The sequence below is a fragment of the Dermacentor variabilis genome, chromosome 5, assembly GCF_050947875.1.
Source record: "Dermacentor variabilis isolate Ectoservices chromosome 5, ASM5094787v1, whole genome shotgun sequence".
Classification (NCBI taxonomy): domain Eukaryota; kingdom Metazoa; phylum Arthropoda; class Arachnida; order Ixodida; family Ixodidae; genus Dermacentor; species Dermacentor variabilis.
Window position 1 is genome coordinate 17534210 of NC_134572.1, and position 19388 is coordinate 17553597.

General features: G+C 46.9%; 1 protein-coding gene across 2 annotated transcripts; it reads right to left on the reverse strand.

The window, feature by feature from the left end:
- Positions 1-2729: 2729 nt before the first annotated feature.
- On the reverse strand, positions 2730-17785 carry LOC142582316 (acetylcholinesterase-like). Of its 2 annotated transcripts, none has more exons than XM_075691885.1 (3): positions 17532-17785; positions 3644-5142; positions 2730-2962 (listed from the first exon to the last, which is right to left on the reverse strand). In XM_075691885.1, exons 2-3 carry the CDS (start codon positions 5137-5139, stop codon positions 2815-2817), a joined length of 1644 nt encoding a protein of 547 aa, XP_075548000.1. In that variant the 5' UTR covers positions 5140-5142; positions 17532-17785; the 3' UTR covers positions 2730-2814. The 2 variants fall into 2 exon arrangements, with proteins under 2 accessions (XP_075548000.1, XP_075547998.1); XM_075691883.1 differs by lacking the exon at positions 17532-17785 and adding an exon at positions 7173-7563.
- Positions 17786-19388: the final 1603 nt, after the last annotated feature.

Here is a 19388-nt window from a genome sequence, read left to right on the forward strand (position 1 = left end):
AAGCAAAAAATTACTATGACGACAATTACAGCTGATCTATGAAGTGTTGTGCGCAAGTGTTCACACTGAAATTCATTACGCTTTTATGATAGCTGCTTGGCTGTGGCAGTTTTCACTCGTACTAGGCGAAGAAGGACTACATCCAGTACTGTCTGTTCAGAGGGGGGAGGAGGAATACAACATGGTCAGTCCTTTGAATACACGCAAAAAGCTATATATTGTATGACTAATGTGTGCCTTTCCTTCTTCGAAGAAATTTTTTTTGCGTAGCAATCATAGATTTGGGTACATTGTGAATATTCGTTGTTTTTTTTTTGCGAATAAATCGGGTTACATTGCTTGTATTATACGAAAAAAAAAACCCTAAAAAATAATGAGGCACGTTTCACGACAGTCGCTATACACAATGGTAAAAGCGGCTACTAGAAATTGTTTCCTTCTTTTGGGGGGGGGGAGGGGGGGAACAGTCAATCAGCCTAGTTTAGCACGTCTTATCGGCGAACTACGTGAACCACGGGTACACTTTATTCACCGATTTGTAGTCAACAATGAGACTTCATAAAGTTTTCGATTACGTTGCCAAGTACGCGGCGTTCTCGGGCACACTTTCACGTAAATAAAAATTCAAGTATTATGATTGTAAATCTATTATTTGTGACGAGTTGGAGCCCATTCTTAGCATGATACAACAAATGACTACCAACACCCAATTACAATTTGGCACTTCTGGCACCTAATTCCGGTAAATCAGCTGCGAATTAACGCTGTTATTTCGACCGTGGTGCTCCCGCATGCTTCGCGCGTAATGCATGTTTTATTGTTCGATGTTGAGATATAAAACGCGTCTGAAATGACCCTCTAGTTGAATTTTAATGTCTTGGAAACTTATGTACCCTGCTTATGCCACCGGACCAGCGTCCCTACAGACATCTCTCGTGGCTCTTTAAAAACTGCTAATTTCTAAAGAAACTTCTCTTTCCATGCTGTTCTAACATGTATGCGTAAGCTAACGCCTCCGGTAACTGTAAAATTATTTAGTAAGCTCTTATTGCCACGCACTCCCACAAAATATGATACGTAATATTATGGCGTGCGTACCATTACCCTTCCACATTTTTTTACCATTCTACAAATGGAGACACAGACTACTGAAAATGAATGCGCAGAAAACTCGCGTGAAACATACATTGTTGCCCGACACATAAGGACTCCGCTTATGGTGTGAAGGCCCAAGAGCGTAACAAGATCAAAAGGCACGTCAAGCTTATCATCAACTAGTAGCCAACTGTTCGTGGATTTACCGGTGACTTATATTGCAGAGCTTTCTGCAAAAGGAAAGAAAGAAAGAAAGAAAACCCCGCTGATAAAAGCCATCTCGGCAATCTAAAAAAAAAACATTCGCAGTTCCGCTCGAAAGGCGAAGCACCGATTGCGATAGCAAATTAGTAGATACCTGTACGAAGTAACGATAGTAGATTTACCGGCCGAATAAACTTGTAAACATTCGCTTACAAACTAAATTAACAATGATAGAATATGTACGTGCGACTCAACGAGGACGCAGAAAGAAACAGGCACACGGAGATGGCGCTGTCTTTGTGAGTCTGCTTCTTTCTACGTCCTTGTTCAGTCGCGCTTACACACTCTATCATGCATTCAAACCAACCAGCCCGCCAACGTGTTTTAACTAAGTTATCCAGCACGGTGTCACGCGCGCATAGGTAAACATGAACACATCTCGCTCGAAAAGCGCGGATACTCGCTGTCGAAATTCTGGAGTGAGGAATCGCGGCAGCAGCAAGCGAATTGACCTTCATGCATCTCTCGCTACAACGCGAAGGACACGTAAAAAGCACAGCGCATACGAGGCTACCGGCACTACGCGCACTCTGAAACATCGCAGATCGCTATGAAGATGTGGCCCACGCGGGCGCGCACTTTGGCCACGTCGTAGATCTCTTTCAAGGCACACGAGTGCCGGCAACGCGTCCCTACGTCATCCTCCAAAGGCGTTTACTACGACGTCCGCGATTTGCGTGGCCGACGCCGTAGTAGACGCCGCGGTTGCCTCCACTCTGTACGGAGCGGTGGGCGAGGAGGACATCGAGACTCCCTGGCCCCTGGCAGTCACCGGAGAAGAACGCCCCTCCTCCCTCACCTGACCCCCCTGCCTCGCGCGCGACAGGAGAGGGCACGCTATCCGGGCCGCGTTCCTCGCTCGCGCACGCGAGGTTGAACCGCGTTCGCCGGCTCAACCTCACAGGCTTTCACTCATACGGAACCTCAAGGTTGACGACGACGACGACAGCGACGCAACGGCGACGCCAGCAATGGTAGAAATGTGCCTGGAGTGTCCATATAATTGCTATCGCAATACAAAAAAAATTGGTTCATTTGTCTCAGTCGAGCGGTCAGTGTGCCTCGTTTCTAACAATTACGTTCCGTATAGTGGATTCGAATCCAGTGGACGTCTCTAGAAACTCGTTGGTCTCTAATGCTTTCCTCCCTATCTAATTTTGTGTTTTTAATTTAAAATGAAATCAGAATTTTTGGTCTAGAAAAACAATATTTTATCAACAAATATTTTTTTTTACATCTGCTGCATTATTTTACGGCACGATAGGGCAGGGAAGAACAAGAAGGGGCACGGCGTTAAGGCACGCAGCGCCGCAGTTCATGAGCAGTTGTTGAGTGCATATTGCTTTCAAATCACACAGGAAGCTCGAACCTGCTTTCGTATATCAATGCCCTTTATTAAATTTCATTATTTAGGGATCTAATTACTTTAGGAGAGGAAGTGCATGCTGAGTGAGGTTAATCATAAGGACTAACCCTTTCCCACATATCACACGTAGAATAGAGCAAATTCTTTCCGGGAAAATTTCCTTGCTTTTGGATGTTCATGTATCGTTGCTGCTGATCAAATTTCGGCCACGAAGTTCTGTCCTTGACCCGTGGAACTCTGCAACACACAGAACAACAGACATTTACATCGGCACAGTCATTATTTATAGTAATGAGTGAATTGATGTGTGTTGTGTACTGGCGCAAGGGCCAGGTATGGCCACAGAGCGCCATGCCACTCATTATATACAGTATGTGATACAGGTTGTCTGCTGTGGTGTATTTAACATTTCATCTATATTCTGCTATACAATAGGCAGACAGGAATACAGTATTACATATTAAAAATAGGAGGAAAGATAGAGGTTACATTGCACAAAAAGAGGATATCAGCCTGACATGAGAAGTTACGGGTAGCGATTCGGCATCGAATAAAAAGACGAACGCAAGGAGAAGGTCGGTCAAGACAGATTTGTGGGCAATGCACAAAATAATATTTTCCATTTAAGAAGGCCCGCACTGTGTGAGCATATGTAACGGCTCTGCGAAAGCTTATGTTGACCCGTCAGTGGGCTAAGGGCCATCGGCAGCACCAACACATGCATGGAGCCGTGAGCGCGCCAGGCTGAGTGCACGATGCCACCTGTATACACTCGCATAAAGGACACCAGAAGTGCCTCACCTTGACAGTGTTCTCTCACAGGCTGTTATCCTTGCGCAGTGCGTACACAACCCTCATATAGCAACCTACAGTGTCTCGAAAGCGTAGGAATATTAATGCAGAAAATGTGCGACTCACCCTGTGCGACTAAAGGTAGAAATAATATGCATGAAGTTTTCGGCGGCTCTGACATCGTCCAGCGAGATCTCTGGATCCAGCTTGAATATTGACCCTAACGCGAACGCGATTTCGTCCGTGTGAGTCGGGCGAACCCACTTCGGCCAGTTCACCCTGGATGGTTGTTGTGAAAACTTGTACATAAACACTCTCGTGTCGGGGTTCACGAATCTTTTGGCAAAGCCCACCGTCGGGCACCCGAGCTGGCTGTCGCCGATGAGGTCTGCCGCTGCGTGAAGTGCATCGGTTCCGCCTTGTACCCGCGAGCCGTTAAAGTAGCGGTCTATTGCTCGCTTGGAATCGAACCCCAAGAGCGTTATCATTGTCCCTCTCGCAACGAAAATCATGGAATCTTTCCTGACTTCTTGGGCATCGTTGGTATTGTAGAACTTTTTTGCCATAAAGTGAATGAGTCCATCTCCTTCGGCTTCTGATATGCCGGCCAGTAGCTCGCGAGCGTTCAGCTTCCCGCTTCTCAAAGCATCTCCTGGCTTCCCGGGTATAATGTCGTCGCCTATTACCGGGAAGAAGCCGTCTAGGCCTTCGATGGTGAAGCTTGCCGTCGCATTCAGGATGGAAGCAACGTCCTTGGAGCGCAGACACTTGAGCATTGCATCCGCACCACCACCTTGCATCATCATCATTGCCAAAGGGCAGTCCAGAGCTCTCGCCAGCTCGCCCGCTCCGTAGGCTGCGTCCTTCTTTCGGTTCACGAGCGTGCTTGTGAACGGGCTTCCACTTTGCATAATTGCTCGCCGGAAGAGGCCTTTGCTTTTGGGAGATATCAAGTGAATGCCAACGGAGAAAGCGCCTGCACTCTGACCAATGAGAGTAATGCGGTCAGCATCTCCACCAAAAGCATTGGCGTTGCTTTTTATCCAGCGCAGCGCGAGAATCTGGTCATGAAGGCCCATGTTACCAGGTGCGTCTTCAGTGCCAACGCTCAGAAATCCAAGCGCGCCAAGTCTGTACGCAATAGTAACGACAACAAGGTCTTCTCTGGCCGATAGTTCTGAGGCGTCATGAAGCTTCATCGAGATTCCACCGTATGAAAAGAAGCCTCCATGAATATAAACGACAACGGGCTTCAGTGATCCTTTGTGGTTGATAGGAGCAAACACGTTAATGAAAAGACAGTCTTCCGAAATGCGATCGCTGTTCTTGACTAAGTAGTAGTTATTGAACTGTAAAGGTTGCTGAGGGCACATTGGCGGAAATGTAGTGGCATCGAATACTCCATTCCAGGGCTTTTTCTGTTGTGGTTTCTTGAACCGGGCAGAGCCTATTGGTGGCTCAGCAAAAGGAACTCCCAGGAAGGCACGTACAGGCCCGGCTGTTGTAGGGACAAGTATACCTCTCAGGCGTCCTGCGGTTGTTGAGACAGTCAAGTCCGAGTCTCGCTGGCAGCTTACGCCCGACAAAGCCAGGAAAACGAGCGGCCACGCAGTCGACCACATTTTCTGCAATGGAAATGTTAGAAATGTGTCAGAAGTTGAGATCTGGCATTGCTGAACGTTTATGCAGCGCTCGCTTTTCTGCATATAACGCCCGAATTACTTATGGTGCGAAAACTGGCAAGCTTCAGGCGAAACCACGTTTTAAATATTTTGACCATGCCATGAAGCTGCCCCATAACTTCGATGGAGGGCTACGCTGCCTAAAAGCAGAGTCAGTAGCCCAGGAAAATTAACTCTGCTCTAGTGCGGCAGACACTGCTCACCTGGTCTTCAAAATGCTTATACAACTGAATCTTATTCTGTTTAGACAACCTTACATATCCGGAATTCACTGTATTTCCTGGGCAAGCGAAAATGCCCTGTTAAATTCGTTTACAATCTCAATAAGCTCGAAATATACGTGTTTGTCGCCAGAAAGAAGCAAAAAATGCACACCGTTGCCACTACATGCTGGTGGCCTTGGCGAGCGAGCGCAAACTGCACAAGCGACAACGAAAGGAAGTAATGCTGTATCGATAACTTGCTGCGCGGTTTGGTTAGAACCATAATGTAATCGCTAGCATTGTAGGTTCCTCACCCGCGTTTCTCGTTTTTTTACGCCATCCTCATGCCTTATATTGCGGTTAAACCTTGTAGTTATTTTGCCAAAATAAAGAAACAAAGGAAAATACATAAATAAATGATAAAGGACCCGCGCATCTTCTAAGATTTAGTTGGCTATTTAGGTATTTACAATATACCGGCGGGTATATCCTCGGTATCCACGCTATTATTAAAAACGATTTTCTTAAAATATGATTTCACTAATGCACTGAAGATTTTTTAATATCATACTTTCAGCGCAGCCGGCACTGTATAGTCCAGTAGCCGTCGTAGTCCATTCACTGAATGACAAATAATAATTATTTACCTTTATAATTACTGGTTTTCGCGCCAACGTTGCAATTGAAGCATTGGAGGAGGAAGGCCGTAGAAAGCAAGAATTATTTATGCGGTTTTAAAAGTGCTACACGTTTTTACGATATTCGTCGCATTCTTTTCCTGCTTCGACACCGAAACTTTGCGCACGAAGAGTGGCCAAACAAATTGCTCACGTGATGCTTTCGCCCTGTCGTTTTTTGTTTATGCCAACGGACTGAACACATGTGCACTCCTATTATATTTACTTGTAAACCCTCCCGAACTCCACTGAAAGTAGTTGCTAGGTGCTGCTGCTGTCTTACCGGATAGGCCACGCTTAAATAATGAATTATATGCCGGATGGTTGGACCGAACCTCGATCACCCAGTACAGCAGCCTGATGCTCTATCGTGTGATCACCGCGTGTGTCACAGATCGTAGCACGGGTGCGCGAGGGCACAGGCGGGCACACACGAGCAGGTGCGAAGGGGGATGCGTTTGGACAGCGTGTGACGTGGGCGATGTGGTTTTGGCGAACGCCTTCGGTATGACCGCACAAATACAGTCAAATAACACAGGAACTAACACCACTTTCAGCGTACTTCATGCATTTAAACAAAGCCACACCGTACGTAGATTTCAACAGGGTGTGTTGGATATGCCGCAGTTTTTCTTCTGATGATCATGTCTAGGCTACCTATAGCGTCGTTTGTGGTACCAACGCGCGAGGACGGATTTGATGCCTCAGCAGGTCATCGCAGCCAACTGCTATACGTCAAGAACAACATCGATGACAAAAACAGCTCTTCAAAAGCACTGTTTGCGCGTTACGTTTCGGTATCGGAGTAACAAACGGTGAATTTTAGCGAACGAAGTTAGAAGTGAGAAGCGAGCAACATGGTGTGCATATTTTCTGATAACCTTTGGAAGGGGTGTTTGTCTATCACACAAGCGGCCATGGCATGATTATGGTATTGCGGTTAGTCTTGAGCGCTTAAAATTTTTAGCGTGATACCAACTTATCAGCACGCTTATGAGCTGTTAGCAAACAGTGCACCTTGAAATGGCGTGTCGCAACCATAGCATAATAGGACGACCTAGTCCTGTCGTTGAGGTGTATATGGCAAGCTCACCTGAAAAGTGCGTGTCGATGAGGTCATGGTTAAACTGACGCTGACGAGATGTAGTTCATCTAGTCGCACATAAACAAGTTAACACGTGAGAAGCCCAATGGCTTCTCCACACAAACGGCTTTGTGCTGCGGTCACACCTCTCGAAGCGTGGGTGAAGACTGGCGTGGCCCAGCGTACCACGCCGTTCAAGCTTTCCTAGAGTTGCGTGAGGCGGCTTATTAAAGGCGAGTTTTCCTGTAACGACTTCCTTCAACACAACGATATCCCAACGAAAATATTTTTAAAAGAACAAAGAGCCATCGACTTTTCGGCTTGACTCCAACCCCAGACGACGCGTTGTCGACTAAATAGTTGTGCCTCGCGGTAATGTTGCTTACAAAGCCGGACGTGAAGCGGCGTCTGTTTGGCGGTCGAACAAGTCATTCTATTCTTAGAGCCGGAGAAGCGACGTTGCCTCCTCTCACGTAGGCTAACTTGCACCTTGAAGAGCGATGAGGCAAGGCCACGTAAGGCTGCCAGACGGCTCATTTCGGGAATATATATCGGAAGCCCTCATCGTTATATTCGTCTACGACTATCTCCGTAGACCACAAACAACGAGACTCAGAGCCACTCCGTGTCTTGTACACACATATGGTAAACGCGATGGCTAGAGATATAAGCCCTAATTTCTGTTTCTTAACTTTAAAAAAAACCCTCTATTAGCGGTCGGGACGTTTGCATAATTCATTGCTTGCGAAAAGGCGGAAAACGTTCCATTCCCCGCGACGACCCTGGCTTTCCAGCTGCGTCTGATTTCATGCCATCGAAATGTGAGTGCCATCTTTACTTAAAGTCGAACGAGATGCATTTAGGTTTCGGCTGCCCGGGGCAGACAGCGAGAAGGGGTAATGCGCAACAAGATACGCCAGAAAGACACGCCCGGCGGCCGAGCTCCACTCGCTTGACGAGCCAGGCATATGCGCTGAACGCGGCGATATTAAAAAGCAGGTGTCGGCATGTTCCACCTCGGCACGCAATGGAGATGCGTCAAAGTCCGCGAGGACGGCGGTTGGTGCAAGCACCGGGATTCAAACCACATTTACTATGCTGCTTCGGCGGAGTGTTCATTTTCCCGTCGAGCTGGGGCCCGACAAGCTTTCAAACGTCTCTCTCTCTCTCTCTCTCTCTCTCTATATATATATATATATATATATATATATATATATATATATATATATATATATATATATATATATATATATATATATATATATATATATATATATATATATATATATATATATTGACAACAACACGCCAAATGGCGTGTTGTTGTCATGCCGTCACATGACAACAACAGACATGGCTGAGGCACCCAACTCGTCCTTCGTATATAAAATTAACGAAAATCTTGGCCGTGATTCCAGCGATGTCGTGTACAAAATTCTATGCGAGGTGTGTGCGCAGGAACATATCGGACAAACAGAGACCCCTTTCCGCCTGCGGTTCAACAATCACCACGCGCATGTGAAAAGTCTCCCGAATTTACCCTTCTCCAGGCACGTTCGGCTGCCAGATCACTCTTTTGAACGCGTGAGCGTTGTGCTCTTGCAATCTGGTTTCCAACACACTCGTGCACGCGAGCAGAGATAATCTCTTTTCGTCCATAAATTTGGAACGTACGCTAAAGGAATTAATGAGAGTCCGGGGTGGCTGACGTGCCTCCGGGATATGCCGTGAGAGTGCATGGGAAGCGCGAATACATGTTCTGTACTCTAAAATTGAGACGCTGGCTATTCACTGCTTGCTCATCCCTCCGCAAGCGCCTCAAGGGGGCGAGCGGAAAACCAATAAATTCAGTTTCCTGCACCCTGCCACTCAAGTGGTCATTCTGAGTGACCTATTGCCCTTCTTGGAATACGCACGAGCTGACTTGATGTCAGTTGTCGGTTCAACGTTCAAAAACTGGACCATGAGGAGGCTACTTAACTCGGCTCCCTAAATCTAAACCCAGGGGCGCACTTGCTTTGCGAATCCCACGCATATATTCTTTTTGGAACTATATATTTCTTTCGCACCGTAGCTGGACCACAGAGTTGCCGGAACGAGCCGTGCCTTGTATATGTGTACTGTGACACTGTGTTTCTTTCCACAAGTTGCCACTCTTCTGTCTTCCTTCTGGGCCCCTTCTCTATTGTGCCCCCCGCCACCCGATTCAACTTGCCCTCTCTCCCGCTACAACGGCAGCACGCGCACTGGTGCTGCGCAGCGACCGTTTTCTCCCTCCTTGCCTCGGGTGAACGGGAACCTAGCCGCCGCTACTTCCCCCCCCTCTCACTCTCCGACTTACGTCTCCCTCCTCCTGTGTGCTTTTTTTCTTGTTCTTTTTCTTTCTTTTTTTTTCTTCTTTTTTTTCACTGAACTCCTTGCTCTACATACATGGGACTCCGCCTTCCACTCGCCCTGCATAGCTGCCAAAGGCAGCTGTAAATTTGCCAAAGCGCCGAAAATCAATCACTGTCACTGTCCATCATCTGTCCCTCACTGTCCCTCTCGGTTTGATGTATCTGAGAACGACCGGGCACCCGGTCTGGTGTCTTCACTACCAGGGCCGAACTGCCATTTTTTTGTAAACCCTGATGAAGATCGGTCCACCGATCGAAACTGTTGAAATTAAATACTTGTTCTGTTTAACTTGTAGCACCACTTAAGTTCCTTATATATATATATATATATATATATATATATATATATATATATATATAAATATATATATATATATATATATATATATATATATATATATATATATATATATATATATATATATATATATATATATACTCGCGTCCAATAAGAAAACGCTGATTCAAAGGGGAGGATGACAGGCGGGTACTAAGCAGAAAGTACTACGCTAACGGGACAAATAGTAGCAGAGATTGAAGGCTGAGCTTGAGATACAGGGGCAGTATACGGGGCAGTCGCAATGAAGAATTGCGCGGAAACCATCGATAACAATTGTGAATGTAAACGGATAAAACAAACGAATAAACGAGAGATAAAGAAAGAAAGGTAAGAAAGAGCGAGCAAGCTAACGAGTGAACGAATGTTTTCATTATCGAGTCCGACCATCGACCAACCACGAAAACGGCCGAAAGGACCAAAGAAAGCTATTCGCTTTAAAAGCCAGCAGTGCAACTACATTCAATACTAAAGAATGAATTTGGACGGGGAAGCTCTATGGTAGCTCAAAGAGCAGTGCCGTACCCTTCAAATCTAGAACAGTGTGTCTGAGCACATGGAGTTCTAGAGAAAATTTTGAGATAAAGGCGTTGGGTTTAACAAAATGCGGAGCCGGCTGGTGTCGGAATAATGCCTGTAAAAATATAATTTGGCAGTACGGGTTGGCAAACAACAACAACAAAAACAACAACAAAAAGAGAACTGATTGCGTCAAATGGACCATGGCACATCGCGATAGACGTTATGTTAAGGCTACGGCAGAAATGGGAACGTGGCAGGAGGACTACTCTGGGCGTCGCTTTTCTTCCAACACTTTAAGTGCGATTCTGCATGCAACATCTTCGTAACATAATCATGTCGAGTAAGGAGAGCACAAATATCCATTACTGCAGACATTTAGGTTGTTAGACTGCTACTGGTAAAAAAAAAACAAAAAACGCTAGACTGAAAAGATCGCATCGACATTATCGATATGAAGAAGCCAATGCGGTGGTGCGTCTGTGGACAATTGCTACAGTCCATATTTCACAAAAATAGGCCTACAAGATTTAATGTGTATCCTGGAGGCCTCTATTCCTGAAATTTGGTTTATTAGACTTCAGTGTATAGTCGCGTGTGCTTGCTCACGCTTACCGGTGTCAGTGGACGCCGCTTATGAATAAACAGTCAAATTCGCTCGAGATCATATAGAGTCATCCTAGAATAACATTTAATGGACTAAATAAACAACACACGGAATCATACGTGATTTTAACATACTTGAACTCATCCAGTTTCACACAAACTGATATGCATTGTGACTAACTGAGATATTGACTTAGTTCTACATCAGCTTACTTTATGGAGTCAGAATCAGACTTGCACTGACTCGCTCAGATTAGAATATGCAGTCCTTGTTTACTTTTACAAGCTTCAACGCTCTTTTTCCTATGTGGGTGTCTGTGAAACACTGGTTTTTACCGAGCCTGTCGACTTATCGACGAGTTCACCGATATACGCAATCTTAGGGAATAGTATGCAGTATGAGAGAGAGAGAGAGAGAGAGAGAGAGAGGGGAGAGAATTTATTTTGGAAACGCAGAGTCTGTGCATATGCGATACAATATAATGCCTTGAACTTACGTGCGGTCCCCTGTGTAATTTCCAGACTGGCTAAATAGAACGCTTGTACCTTTGTCTCGCTTTGTTTCTTTCCAAACTCTGGGAGCTGCCGCGCCCTTGTTGCGGCAATGGATGAAGAACTCCTCGAAGACCTTCCTGGAGCCAAGCCATCACGTGGGGTCGCGTCCAGGCAGCGTGGAAATGCGCCAAGCGACACGGACAGCGAGGCAACCGAGTCTTACTCGGACAGCGTCGACTCGTCGGACGACGATTTCACACTTGTCATGAGTCGAACCACAAAAAGAAGACTGCTACGAAGGTTATCGTCGCCAAGTGTCTCCACCGTGAAGACAAAACCACAGCGCTGGCCATACACTATGTTCTTCATGCCTGTAGACCCAGTGTCCAATCTGCGACTCCTAAACAGGCAAGTCCTTTCTGCGTTTCTTGAGGGAATCGCGCCAAACGAGATAAAGGATGTGAGAATAAACGCACGGAAGGATGTCCTTGCAGTAGATGTTCTACACCGTAGTGTACTGCAAAGCCTGAGGTACGTAACGGAAATCGACAAAGTACAAGTGCGATCCATGACACCTACATGCTGCAATGGCACTGTCGGCGTCATTTATGATGTCGATATTTCTATACCAACCGACGACTTACCGATATTAATAAAGCCAACTACAGAAGGCACTCTTATTACGCACATCACAAGACTTGGCAACACACGTTGCCTGAAGCTGTGGTTTGAGGGAGACAGCTTTCCTTCACACGTCAAAGTTGGCCACGTCCGCCATCCTGTCCGCCCATACGTACCGAAGCCCCTGCAATGCTACAAATGTTGCAAGATGGAACACGTAAAAGGTGTCTGTAGGAACAGCCTCGTGTGACCACAGTGCGCTGAATCTCATTCAGCAGATGCCTGCCGCGCAACTGTGTTAAAGTGCCCTAACTGCCTTGGTACTCACAAGGCCTCATCCAATGATTGCCCGCGGGGGAGGAACGAGCGAACAGTACTCAAACGTATGGTATGGGACCATTCAACACACAGAGAGGCTGCCGCTACTTTCAGGCGACGACTACATGGCATTATGAAACATCGTTCCAGCGCACAAATGAACAAGGACGAGAAGAGAAAGAGAACACGAACGCCAGTTTCAACTGAATTTTATTCATGGAAAACAGGGCTTTATGTACACAGGGGGAGGGAGGGGGGGCTGCTAGTGCGCAGGACCACCCAAAAATATTTCCTTGGTCTAGGCAACAGTCATCAGAAGTGTCAAACCAAAAGAAAAAAGGAATAAAAGCAAAAAGTGAAAAAAACAGGTGAAAAAGCCGAGAATTAGGTGGTCCTGCGCTCTAGCAGCCCCCCCTCCCTCCCCCTGTGTACATAAAGCCCTGTTTTCCATGAATAAAATTCAGTTGAAGTCTGGCGTTCGTGTCTTCTTTCTCTTCTCGTCCTTGTTCATTTGTGCGCTGGAACGACGTTTCATAATGCTAATCACAACCAACTAGCCCAGCTGTCCATACTACCGTACTCAGAGACAGACACTGCGAAACCGAAGAAAGGGGCAAGACTCGCACCTCCTGAAGAGTGGCCTACACTTCCACGAGCACAACCTGCATCGGAGTCACATCAAATTGCGCCGCCCTCAGTGACCTCACGAGCTGCGGATGCGACGACGACTGAGGATCGCCAAGTTATAGTGATGCTGAAGTCACTTATGGACGCCATGCGCATTCTGCTGAGCAGCATGAAAACCCCGTCGGCACAGAGCGCATTGCAGGTGCTGGACACCTTGAGTCCGGTGCTTGCGGCTCTAGGGTAAAACCGCGGCCCGAGAATTGCCGTCGTTTCAAGAGGAGGTCAAGAATGCATCTGTCTTCCAGTGGAACGCCAGAGGGCTTAAGTCACGCAGGTCAGACTTTACAGCTTGTCTTTACGCACCAATTCCCCATTATCGTGAGTTGCAAGCCCAACCTGTAAGCTCCCATCAGACTGTCCGGGTATGAGTGCTTTATGTCCTCTACCCACGGAGAGTTGAGCAAGGTTGTTGTGTTTACACGCCGTGGCCTGACTTATGTACATCACCCATTCCTCCTGATCCTGATGAAGCAAATCAATACGTTTGCTTAACAGTCAAGAAGAAAAATCTCGCGTTCACAATTCTTGGAGCCTATTTATCTCCAACAAGCCGTCTAGATTGTGAGCGCTTACGGGGAATTTTGACATTGACTCCACAGCCGTGGGTGTTCACTGGTGACTTTAACGCCGACCATTTCCTATGGGGAAGCTCCAAAGTGAACTCTAGAGGCAGAACGTTGGTGTCCTTTGCCAATGAACTCGAATTTTGCCTGTCAAATGATGGAAGCCCTACTTATCTGCGTGGATCAGCGTATAGTAGCGGCTTGGACCTTACCTTCGTTTCACGTTCGCTTTCGAGAAGAGTGCACTGGTTTTCTGATTTAGAAACGCGGGGTAGCGACCACATCCCAACCTATTTGAAGATCGAAGGTTTGACTAGCTCCAAGTCCTCCAGAACCATCCAGTGCACCGATTGGCCTAAATACAAAATAATAATGGAAGACTGTTGTAGTGACGGCACCTCCTACAACCTACAGGGCGCGATAAAGGATGCCATACAAACAACCACGCATTTGCTTTCGAAGAGTTCTTCCCGCACCGATTTCAACATCGAACTAGCGAAACTTCGAGCAATTCGCCGTCGGGCGGAGCGAAGATATAGACGCACGAAGTCCAGTTATGATTTGAGATTGGCTAGACGAACACAAAAGAAAATACAGCGTCACATGAAGAAGCTGGCTTCGCGACAATGGGTATCCTTTTGCGAGTCCCTGGATCCGCGAAAACCTTTGTCGCCTATATGGAGGACTGTTCGAGGCCTTCGCACAACCTTTGGTGAGCGCCACTCATTTAAATCTCTGGCTCTCCATCTACAATGTGGAGATATTGACGTCGATGTACCTTTCTGCAGAAAGATTGCTGGCGAAGCAAATTCCGATGGAAGGGGTACGGGAACGCTCGACCCGCACGCGATCCCCGCATGGAATGCCCTTTTTCTATGGAAGAACTAGAAGCTGCGCTGGCTTTGTGCAGGCGTTCTTCAGCGCCAGGACCTGGCGGCATTGCATACCGTGCCCTGTGTAATCTAGGAGACCAAGCTCGGAAGGCACTCTTGCTCCTGTACAACGACTTCTGGCAGACGGGTACGGTTCCGCAAGAATAGAAGTCAACTCACCTCATTCCACTTCTCAAAGCTGGCAAATCGCCTTTGGACATTTCCTCATACCGTCTGATCGCACTTAGAAGCTGTGTCGGAAAAACAATGGAAATAATTTTAACACGTCTAGAATGGCACTTAGAGTACTATGATATCTACCCAGATGCTATGGCCGGATTCAGACGTGGCCGTTCGTCAACAGACAACGTTGTTGACTTGATAACATTTGTGCAACACCAAAAGGCTTGTAAGCGACTGTCTGCTGCTCTGTTTATAGGCGTTAAAGGGGCTTATGATAATGTCACCCATGAAGCCATCCTTAACACGTTGGGAGCCGTCGGACCTGGTAGTAAGATATATATGTGGGTGTGCAGCTACTTACAGAGGAGACCATTCTACGTGCCCACAGAAAATGGCCCGACATCCGAGCATTACAGTAGCCGAGGAGTCCCTCAAGGTGGAGTGCTTAGCCCGACTCTTTTCAATCTCACCCTCTGTGGATTAGCTGACAACCTGCCAAGCACCGTACGACTTTCCATCTATGCGGACGACACCTGCATTTGGGCATCAGGTGTGACACGACTTCAGCTTCGCGCTCGGCTTCAGAAGGTAGCCACAATGACATCTTGCTACCTTCGCGAACAAGGACTTGAAATTTCATGCGGGAAGTGCGCAATGGTAGCATTCACGAGGAAGCGAATGTCTGTTTACGGCGTATCTATTAACGGGCAACTTATACCATACAGCAGAAGTCACAGGTTCTTGGGAGTCGTAATTGGCAGAGACCTATATTGGACTCCGCATGGGAATTACGTGAAAAAGCGGCTGACTGCTATCTGTCACCTGTTCAGGCTCCTTGCAGGAAAAAGTTGGGGAGTATCTATACACGCTATGCTACAGCTGTACATGGCGTTGTTCGTTGGATTCCTGCGATACAGCCTGCCTGCAATATCCAACACCTGCAAGACTAACCTGCGTACGATTCAGAGTATTCAAGCCCAAGCCCTTAAGATATGTCTTGGCTTACCACGCAGTGCATCAACGGTTGAACCCATTGCCTTTGCGCAGGATTACCCAATCACGACGCACATTACCGTTGAGACAATGCCTATGCATCTCAGGCATTATGCTAGGACCCTTTCCCACCACTTGGCGAGCCTCACTGCTGCAAGGCCCTGCTCGACATTTAGCGCTACTGTCAGTGCACATCGTGCGTCGTTTACTTCAGGGTACGCACCTGCGGCCAAGCCAGCGTTTCCTCCGTGGTGTTTGAGCCGGCCACAAGTGCATATAATGATTCCGGGACTACAGAAGAAGACAGATCTACCGGCCCCTGCTCTAAAGCAGCTGAGCTTACTTCTTTTTCATGAAAAGTACAGCAACCATGTGCACATCTATACCGATGGATCGACTATGTCGCGCAGTTCTGGTGGTGCCGTGGTTGTAGCAACGCGAGGAATGACGCTGCGGTTCAAGATAGTGCATGTCACGACCTCAATGGCGGCAGAACTAACGGCCCTGCGTCGAGCACTGGAATTCATTGATTTTGAAAGACCTAGAAAATGGGCTGTGTTCTGTGATCCAAAACCGGCATTACACTGCACGCAGTCAGTTCTCCGACATGGATGCCAGGACGAATTGACATACGAAATCGCGAAACTTTACCATCAAGTCCAACAAAAAGCTCACGAGGTCGTTTTTCAATAGGTACCTGGCCCTTGTGGAACCAGTGGCAATGATTCCGCCGATAACGCTGCTCGCGCAGCACATCAAGAAGAGCACAGCATTCCAATTCCGCTTTCGAGGACAGATGCCGCAAGGCAGCTTCGATACCTGGCACGCAGTCTCACACTGACCGAGTGGAACTCGCCAAACTTTCGACTTACACGACTGCATCGACTAAACCCCTCCCCGCAACTCCGACCTCCACTAGGACTTCCTCGACGTGAAGCTACGCTTCTCTGTCGCCTTTGGTTACGAGTTTCCTTCACAAAGGAATAATCTACGTTAATAGCAGTGACTGACAGTGCAGCATGCGACTTCTGTGGCACCGAAGAAAACATCGACCACCTGCTGGGCCACTGTGCACGATACACCCCAGAGAGACAGGAACTTGCCAAAGCTTTGCCAAAACTGGACAATCGGCCGCTTTCAGTGCAGGTGCTATTGGAACACCACCCCCATCGTCCGTCGGCCCATAAAGCGGTGAAGGCGCTTTTGTGCTTCTTAAGGACGACGGGCTTGTGCGACCATCTGTGACTATTAATGCAATTTCCGTAAGACCACACACGTCAGCGAACTCACCTCAATTTCCTTCTTTCATTCCCTCCTCTCTCTCCCTGTTATCTTTGTTTTCCCCCTTTCCCATTTCCCCGGCGTAGGGTAGCCAACCGGACGTTATTCTGGCTAACCTCCCTGCATTCTACTTATCCCTTTCCCTCTTTCCCTCAGACTGGCTGGTCCTCTGTTTACTGATTGTTCCTCATCTTAACGGGTGAAGGTGGGAGCTTTGGTGATGCGGGTACCATCGTTGAAATGCCCAGTAATACATATGTACTCTCTGGCGCCTCAATATAGCAGCCATGTATCTCGTTCAGAGCGCTGAGATCCGATGACGACATATAAATGATTCACCCATGTGGCATCTTAAGGTGCGAATGCAGATGAAAGGTCACCATCGCACGACAGCAGTGCTAGCAGCAAACTCCATTCGTTGTCATTAAATGTGTGAGTTTCCAACGGACCTTACATGCAGTTTACACAAACAGATGACAAAGAAGGGTTTTACTTACAGCTTCTTCAGTTCTAAGATCGCCGTGCAGTCACCGGTGTATTGAACAGTGGCCTGTCTTGGAGCTGTGCCGGAAGATTGCTGGGAACATCGATTTTAACGACACGTGATGCGACGGAGCTGATCACAGAAGCTCTCAGGAGGTGCCATTCTTAGACCCGTTAGTGTTGTCAGGCAACAGTTCAGCTTATTTGAAGAGAGCTCATTTTTAGAAGCGAAAATGCGCATAGAGACCCATTCGCCACGCGCACGATGCTGCAGCAGGTAGATCTGGTTAGCGATTCTCGTTACTGCTACAGGCGCCCCGCTTCACGGCTATCGTGTCTCAATGACGTACCGATGTCCTTCGAGCAATTTTCTCGCCATACGGGGCGTTAAGAACTTGGGCGAGGAGAATAAGAAAGGAGAACTACCCTTCGCCGTCTTTTGCAAACTCTGGGGTTTTTCCTCAAATGAGCATTCGGCTGTAAGCTCATAAGTGCTGGCAAGGTTACGAAGGGTCCGGCACTGAAATGCGCGAACATTGTTCGCACGCGCTTCGATCTTCTACACTCATTCATCGATTTCCAGCCAAGTTTTTTATCACGTTATCAAAAATATGCATGCTCAGATAGTCCTTCAGGGAGTCGCTCAGATTCCGGTAGTGATACGTCACTTATGTTTTTGAATACTTGCACGTTGTGCCAGCAAAGAAACGTCTGTACATTTGCGCTCATGGAGGACCAGCCTCAGGAGTTTATTATGACACTTGATGTAAAAAGAGATCATATAAATGTAGGTCAGCGCTGCAGTCAGCAGTACGTCATTGTATCCAGGCCCGCAGCTAGTCGTTTCTTGCACGACCGTCTGCTTTGCTGTAAGTAAACAAAAGTTGTAAGAAAATAGACTTACCGACTTGAAAATTGAAAAAAAAGAAGTCACTGCAGAGGGGCCTTCATGGTAAAGACGGCCTGTTAAGACGAAGCATTGAAACAATAGTTCCAAGAACGCATGAATAAGCATTGTAATCATAAGTATGCTTGTTACACTTGTTTTTGTCAAGGCGTTTCTTTATTAAGTGACTCCAAACTTATACTTGTTCGTGGTCACAACGGAAGAACCCGAATACTGATTCTACTGCTACACCAGAAGATTCTAGAAGAAGGACGGATTCTATTATGGCATTTTAACGTCTTCGACATCATACAAAAGCTTTTTACACGAGAGTAAGCTGACATAAATGAACACATGAATGATGACGACAGCCTAATGCAGATAGCAAGATAAAAGTAATAATGCCTCGTCTCGCACGACTGTCTACGTAAAATTCTCTAAAGGAACGCATAAAATGAACAATCCAATGAAACTCGTGAGTTCCAGTACATAATGTTGTAGAGATCTCATAATGTGCCACGTATGTCAAGTATATTATTTGCATACGCGTGGAAGGCTATGAAGAGTAAAATAGGGAGCGTCGCAATGTGTTGACATTGTGATGGAGCTTTCGTATTTTCTGAACTTCTGGCTCACTCATGCCCGTAACATTGGGCCAATTAAAAATGCAGTCCTGACAATTAACTAGTGCGCTGAAATATACACTGATACTATGTGTACATAAAAGGTAGAGCTTTTTTCCAGCTTCGACAAGCACTTGAAGAGTTGATACATTGCTTAACATTTGCATTAGGCCTGTTAGAAGGCCATGTGCGAAGATGCGCAACATTGCAACATCGGTATATCTGCATTCATTAAAAATTCTAGCAGTGAGCAAAACGCATGCCGTAGCAATGCTGCCATTCATCAATATCGCCATCGTCATCACCTATATTTTTGTGCACTGTCGACAAAAGGCCACTTTCAGCGGTGCCAAATTAACCTT